Below are 8412 nucleotides of genomic sequence, written 5' to 3' on the forward strand. Positions count from 1 at the left end.
AATTGATGTATTATCTCTAATGATTACAGGGACAAGTATATTTAATTCAAATTTAGATACTAAAAAATCAGAAGAAGTGTGCATGACTGAGAAAGGAAGACACCTAAGACAAAGAAAATCATTTTTAAAGGAATTGGCTATAAATCTTTTAAAATTTTTTGAAGAAGTTGAGGATATTATTGAAAACATGACTGTATTAGATATTTCTGTGCAAATTGAATACCCAGTCATATTCGATGTTCGCCTTTTTCAGAATAAGCTAATAGAAGAGGAATTAGCATATGACACAAATGAGTTGACTCATACAAACTTATATACGAAACAAAAGATGACTCATGAGTAAAGGTTAGTATTCGATGAGATACTCAATGCTGTTAATACAAACTCTGGTGATTTTTACTTCGTTTATGAAGATGGTGGGTGTGCTAACACATTTATTTGAAATGGACTTTCTTCTGCTATTCGGTCTAGAGGAAAGATTATTTTAAATGTCGCATCCAGTGGAATTGTGTCTTTACTCCTATCTGGTGGCAGAACAGCTCATTATAGGTTTTTAATACCCATTACAATTAGTGATGAATCTACTTGCAACAATAAACATGGCAGTTTGAAGGCTGAGCTGCTCATCCAAAGTAGTTTAATAATTTAGGACGAAACTCCAATGCTCAATAAAATGTGATTTGAAGCACTTGATCGGACGCTTAGGGATCTTATGTCAGTTACCGATCAACATAAGACACATCAACTATTTGGTGGTAAGGTTGTTATTCAATGAGGTGATTTCAGACAGATACTTCCGGTGATTCCGAAAGGGAGTAGACACGATATATTGTCATCCGCTATTAACTCATCCCATCTGTGGTCATTTTGTAAGATTCTGAAACTGCATATGAACATGAGGCTTCTAATGTCTCTTCAGATCAAGATAAAGGTAAAATAAAGAGATTTGCTAATTGGATACTCGATGTTGGAAATGAAATTTTTGGTTCTGTTGTTGGTGATGAATCAAAAGTGAAATTTCCAGATGGTCTATTGATTACAACTACTGATGACCCTCTCTCTCTCATTTGGTAGAACTTGCATATCCAAATTTGTTGCAAAACATGTTTGAATCCAGGTATTTTCAGAGTAGAGTGATTCTTGCACCCACGCTTGAGAGTGTCGAGAAGGTAAACGATTTCGCAATCGTCTTGACAATCTTTCCAATGATGGAAAATGAGTATTTGAATTCTGAAACAACATGTCAAGATGATAAGAATGAAGATATACAAAAAGAGTGGTTCACACTAGAGTTCCTAAATGACATCAAATGTTCGGGACTACCAAATCACAAGTTGACTTTGAAACTAGGAGTCACTGTAATGCTACTGCGAAACATAGACCAAACATCAGGTTTATGCAACGGGACAAGATCAATAGTTAACAAACTTGGTAGCAACATAATTGGAGCGACGGTAGTGACCGGTAGAAATATTGGAGATAAAGTGTACATTCCAAGAATGAACTTAATCCCTTCAGATTCAGGGTTGCCATTTAAGTTCTAACGGAGACAATTTTCATTAATAGTATACTTTGCAATGACCATTAACAAGAGTCAGGGTCAATCATTATCACATGAAGGGCTTTACTTGCCAAAATCAGTATTCACCCATGGACAACTTTATGTTGCTTTGTCAAGAGTTAAGAGTCGCAGTGGCCTCAGGGTTTTAATTCTAGACGAAGACGGCAATTCAAAGTTATCAACAACAAATGTCGTGTTCAAAAATTTTTTTAATAATATTTAGGTAAGGATAATATTATTTTCATTTTAATAGCATGTTATGATTTACACTTTTGTCCAAATATTTACTGTAGATGTAACTAATTTATCTATAACTCTGCTTTCAGATTTGAGATGAAATGTGTAACAGGGAGCACAACATCATATGCCAATTGCTTTTCTAATAAAGTTAGTAGGATACTAGATTGTCGATAAATTTTTATTAGCCTTTTGATATAAAGTTTAGTGTAAAATTGACATGCTATTATTACAGTTATATATGTTCTTATTTTTTCATGTCTCCCTCCTTATGGTTCAAAAATATTATAGACTTCAAACTCATCCATTTATATTTTACTTTGAATAAAGGTAAAAACAACATATTCAGTATGTTTATTATATAATGAAGATGATAGTGTTATACTAAACTCGAAAAATTTATTATTATAAAATATTATTTTCGATTTAACATGTCAAATTTAAATATAAACCCGTGCATCGCACGAATTTAACACTAGTACATATACAAAGTACGTCAAGTTCCCGTATGTTTTGGCCGAAAGCTCCCCTACAGTTGCTGAGGTTTGGAAATCATTTTCAGCAACATGGTAATGCCATTCAATTTCAATGGTTTGAATCGGAAAAATGTCTAGGTGAAAGCTTATAAAAGCATGAGAATCAATAGCGCGCACAAAGAATAAATCCATTTTTACACATGGAATTATGCCTAGTAGATTTCCATCTCATATCATAGTGTAGTAGTCATCATCACTCATCCCCATGAAACACAATATGACTAATACAAACACGAAGAAATATGAAAGCTCCATTGCAAAGGCTCCCCAACCAATAACACCAGAATGCTTTAGAATGCTTGGAATGGCAATTCTTCCAATAGTTGAGAATCCAGTCAAGAACTTGGCTAAATTCACCTAGCTACTCCATCATTCATCAGACCACAAAACAAAAAGTTGAATGATTAATAACCTTGGCTCGATATACAATCTTATCTTTTTTTTCTTTTTAAATTGTTTTTCAATTAATGCTTGAATAATAACAGTTTACCTGTTATCAGATTCAGAAAATACAGAAGAACCATTAGACCCCGCAAAGAACAGCAGAGGCATTGGGAGTAGCACATATGTTATAGCTGCAAGAAAACAAAACACCAAATGTAAATAACAAACCAGGAATGTTCAGTCACATTAACATTTCATTCCCTTAAATCTATAAAGAAATAAATACAGAGATGCTTTATCTCACCACTTAGCATCGGCCACCAATTATTATACAAAGCACATGCCTGTCACATAACACAGATGCAACTAGGTAAGCAACAATTACTTCGTTACCAATAAGATGTGATGCATTTATTAACAATGAGAAGAACACGGACCAAAATTTGCAAGACAATTCCCCTAGAGACTAAGATTGCCAAAAAGGCAAGTTTTCCCGTGCTCAGGCAAAAACGCAAATATCCTGGCAAGTCTGCCATCTCCAACTCACCTCATGTTACGCGAAAAAGGGCTGGAGCAAGAAATCTCATTACCATAATGCTATATGGATATTAAATCAGAAGAAAATACCAAATCAAAACCAATTCTAATTTCTAACAAAGTTGTCATAGATAAGATGAAGGTGTAAACCAACCACACTGATATTCAAAAGTTTGGTTTTATTCTATCACAGTGCCTGCTGCATAAGCATAGAGAAAGAAAATCTAATGATTTGAGATCAGCATCAGGCAAGTCCAATGCAATATTAAAACAACAAAAATAGCAGCAGCAGCAGCCATGTAAATTAATGACACAACGAAGAGAACAAAGGCTATATTTTTTATGAGATAGCTAAAATGCAATATGATTTCAAACCTAATTCACCTAATAGACATTACATTGTTTCAATCACAATTTGCCATACAAGATATCACTTCTAGTTATTATTGAACAAGTGAATGACATTTCCACATCTTTTCACAAACAAGCCTTTGCATATCTGAAATGGTTTAAACATATAATAGTACCTAAAAGTCAAAAACCCAATCCCACATATTTTTTACCCTAAAATCAACAAGATCAAACTTGCATTAGCCAAATGATTGATTGATACCCATAATCCATACAACAATTTGGTCTAGATGACAGTATGTTCAAATATAACTAAATTCACGGATACAAAAACTCAGAGCTAAAAGCCAAGGCCATGGAAGCAAATCCTATGAACAAGCACAGGAGTAACGGCAATTTTGTTCTCTCAGATAAAAGAGAGCAAGAAACTAACAACCAGCAAAGTAGAATCAGAAAAGATGATACACTATAATCCCTAAAATTGAAAGGAGAGGGTTCAACCTACAAATAAGTGCATGCGATTGGGAACTACATAAGCAAAGCGGAATCCAATATGGAAAAACAATAAATTTTGATAAAACTACAAATTGATTAGAGATGTGGAAAAAGGTTGCAGAATAACACAAATTTGGGAGGGAGGAGATTAAGAAACTCGTACCTGAAGAATAAAGTGCTTAGAACGAAGTAGAATTTTTTGTTGTAATTGAAAGGAGATTTATGGATCGGTGAGGTTGATGTGTACAGAAAGTTGAATAGCATTCAGGGTTCAGCGGCAACGACAATGACCTGCCACTCAGACTTAGCTGCCAGCCAGCACATCGGTCCAAAATCCCAACACACCCTTCCGCAGGTTATAGAATCGGCGACTATTCTCAAGAAACCTAGCAGATTAATGGGATAGCGAAGAACAAGAACACAGACCGAACTGAAAGTGTAGTGCGAGGGAGGGTAGTAGCTGACGTGAGAATATCAAAAGAAAGATTTCTGGCAGAGCCAATTTTAATGATGCTGAGTGTAGGAGGAACTCTAGCAGAGACTCTCTTCTTCGAAAGAATGGCTAAAAAGGAACGAAAAATTTTGAAAAACTAAAAATATGAAGGGGTAAATGTCTTATTTTTAGTTCTTTCAAAAACAAAAAATGGGGTTCTATTTGTAAATATTTTTTTTATGGTTAATGATGCTCCTACACAAAAGTAAAAGTGGGAGTAAGAAATCCGTTGCCACTTTTTGGTTTAACAAAATTAAAATAAAGTACAAAAATAAGGATAAAAACTAAAAAAAAAATAGATGGCTCTAAGAAAGGATAATGTTAAATTTTATGTCATTATGCATGAAAATAGTGATTTATTTTATTATATTTATTTTCGTACCAAATAACAAAAAAGTTAAATTTTATGTCCGTTTTTTATTATTTATGTTACTCATCTATAGTTTTTTAAATTATACTCTATAGTTATTGAGTCATATTTTTTCCAACGAAAAAATAGTTATAAAGTCATTTTCATATTTTTATGGGAGTACATCCATTATATTATAATTTTAATAATTAATGTAAAATTTAAAAAATTAAATAAATATATATTTATTTTTATTACATTCAAGAGTGAATTGTATAAATTCCTATAGTCAAGAAATAGACTTAACTTATTTTTTAATAATTAGTTTTTTAATCATCAAATTTATAAAAAAGATTCTATCTTTTTATTTATCTTAAAAGTTAAACATTAAAGCTAATGTTAATACTTTTTTATCAACAGAACTAAAATAAAACATAAAAATAAAGCTTGAATAAAAATTAAAAAAAAAAACAAGATTTTGAATCCCAAAATATAAAATGGTTATAAGATAAAAGAATTACTTAAATATAATTTTTATAACCTACTCCATGAATAAATTTAGATGAATGAATATTACATGTAAAATGAATTATGATATATTGGTACAAAAATTATTCTGTGTAAATTTTTTCAAGAAAATATTATCCTGTTTGTAAACCCCGTTAAATTAGTAAATAATTAGTCAATAAATTAGTTTTTAATAAAGAAGATTAGAAATATGAATATTATATTAAATTAAAATAGAGCTTATCAAAATGAGAATTTTGACACCAATTTCGAAGAAATCAGCCCAAGATTGGATCGAACGGGCCAAACCGATTGAACCGGACCCAAACCGAACCTGTGGGTCCAACCGGCCAGCATTTAAATGAGCTAAAGCTCATGTTCTTCTTCAAGGATGCAGCAGAAGCAACGCACCAGAGAGGAGAAAAGAAGGGCACGAAACCTCTGCGTCAACTCCCGAATGCCGTAACTTTTCGATCCGAGCTCCGATCGCCACACCGTTTGCGACCACACGACCACCGCATCGAGCTCTACACTTCTACCGGAACAATTTCAAAGGTAACTTGCTATTTCACCTCAACCTCTTCTTCCTCAATTTTTGAAAAATTAAGTGGAGGTATTAAATTTCTTTGTTCTTTGATGTTTTAGGATCCAATTAGCTTGAGGAAAACGTTCACTCTTGCTTATGTGAAGTTTGGGTTGTTGGGAATAAGTAGTATGACCACAATCTAATCAATCACGTGTCAAATAATTTGTTATTGTTATTATATTAAAATGTTAATATAATAATGTCCTTGATTAAATTTAGAGATTTATCATTGTGATAGTGATCACAATATTGAGAGATAAATCTTTTATGATTTAATCTAAATTGTTTTTGGTCATAGGATTATTAAAAAGGACATTAATAATCCGAAAAGATCAATATATATATATATGATGGTCTTCATTGGATGAAGATTAATAGATCTCATTTATTAAATTATATATATAGATGGTGCATATAGAGATATGACCATTGAACTGACTCACTCTGAGAATTCCTAATGGTTATAATTACCGCATATTTGTCAATAGGATATTCTCAAGATGAACATGGTAATAGAGTTTCTTTTGACCTGCGACTATCATAGTAATTAACAATGTATTTATTATACTTTGATTCCGGACACCTAATACCCTAGGGTGCTAGTTGAATGGATATTGGGTATGATTTAAATACTTGTAGAATTAATGATTAGTCAATAAGGAATCCATCAACTCTCGGTAAAGAGTTTGAGCTCTATGATTATAATGACTGAGATGAATAAAACCTTGGTCAAGGAGATTGAACGAATGAAGAAATAGTTTCTTAAGTCATACAGTTCATTATAATAATGGTAACAAGTTAGAGTTTGACAATTAAACCATACTCTAAGGGTTAACCAAGAGGTAGAAAGATGGAAGGAATTATACTTTGTTCTTCTGAGGTTCTTAGTAAAAATATATTACTTCATACTATCGAGTCATTGACGAGTGTTGCTAGACGCCAACCTTGATTAGTAAATTTAGTATGACTAATTTACTACCCGCTTAGCATTGAACCTATGGGGTCACACACTAACGAGTGTTCTAATATTTGCTATAGAATTATTTAATTATTATTTTGATTTAATCAAATAAATAATTATATTAATTCAAAATGGAATATTATTATATTCTTTGCTAGCACCAAGAATATAATAATAGTATGATAATTGAGAATATTAAATGAGATTTCAGAATAATTAGTTATTCTATTTCTAAATTTGGATGAGATCCTAACTGATTCTGTTTCAAATTGAGTTATGATATGATTCATAAATTTGAAAGATTCAAGTTTAAAATAACAAGATATGATTTAAATTTGAATTGAGAATCAAATTTAAAATCAGTAACAAATCTCATACTATATATATGTATGCCAAGAGTAGAGGAATGTGACATAGAAGAGAATAACAAGAGTTTTATTCTTTTACCTCTACAAACATTAACGTATGTGAGCCTAATTCTTGGAGAAGAATTTTATGGCGTGCAAAGAGTTGCAAGAAGTTTCTCAATTTAGATCAAATATCCATTCGTCAAGGAGTTGACAGCAAAGATTGGTCTCGGTGTGGATACGCATAGTGCCTTCGTACCATCGAAGGAGAAAAAGATTTTTACTAGCGTACACAGGTATTTAAATCTGATCTAAAATATATATTGTTTATTAGAATAAAGTTTAAGCACAAAATAGATCTTTAGGATTACTTTCTTTTCTTCCGCTGCGTGTTATGAACACATGGTAATCCTTCATGGGTAAGGTGAGAAAATCATAATTCTATTTTAATTTCATCGAATTTGAGCTTTAAGTATTAAATTGGGTATATATGTGTTATAAATGTGTATTAGGCTATGAATAAATAATTGGAGCTTGAAATTGTGAATATTGGAACTTGGAGGAAGCTGAGCCTAGAATTTATTGAGCTTTTGAGGGGTTGTCTTGATTTTAATTACATTGCCTTGATCGTTATGTGGGAATCAGCCAATGTATGGTTTAGGTTTCTTGCATTTAATATACAATATTATATGAAAACTTAGACTAGATGACCGTAGGATAAGTTGGAACGTATGTGTATATTATGGTTTGGTGTTTTGTTATTAAATGTGGATTGATGTGGTGTTGATTAGTTGAAGAATTGACAAATTGTTAATCATGGATTTGAGGACACAAATATGTAATTCATGAACTATGGTTTGATTGTGAGATTTGGTACGTGTATATGCAATTATTGATGGTAGATTTGGCATGTGTATATGTGATTATTGTTGGTGTGAAGGGTTATTTTCATGGTGGTTATGTTGTTAAGGAAGAAGGATTTGTTGATGTTACCATGTGTAGGTTATTGTGTTGGAAACATGGAAATTGTTTGAATGAGGAAAGAGGTTTTGCAAGTTTACCAAAGTT

General features: G+C 32.0%; 2 protein-coding genes across 2 annotated transcripts; one reads left to right on the forward strand and one right to left on the reverse strand.

Moving 5' to 3' along the window:
* Positions 1-488: 488 nt before the first annotated feature.
* LOC107490190 (uncharacterized) lies at positions 489-1544 on the forward strand. Its single transcript, XM_016110964.1, has 3 exons — positions 489-549; positions 875-1070; positions 1118-1544. Exons 1-3 carry the CDS (start codon positions 489-491, stop codon positions 1542-1544), a joined length of 684 nt encoding a protein of 227 aa, XP_015966450.1.
* A 690-nt stretch (positions 1545-2234) lies between these two features.
* On the reverse strand, positions 2235-4171 carry LOC107490284 (vacuolar protein sorting-associated protein 55 homolog). Its single transcript, XM_052261558.1, is given in 4 exon segments — positions 2235-2695; positions 2825-2909; positions 3023-3062; positions 3156-4171. Coding segments are annotated over 4 exon segments (417 nt in total). The 5' UTR covers positions 3255-4171; the 3' UTR covers positions 2235-2502.
* Between the last annotated feature and the right edge of the window lie 4241 nt (positions 4172-8412).

The sequence above is a fragment of the Arachis duranensis genome, chromosome 5 (genome assembly GCF_000817695.3).
Source record: "Arachis duranensis cultivar V14167 chromosome 5, aradu.V14167.gnm2.J7QH, whole genome shotgun sequence".
Taxonomy (NCBI): domain Eukaryota; kingdom Viridiplantae; phylum Streptophyta; class Magnoliopsida; order Fabales; family Fabaceae; genus Arachis; species Arachis duranensis.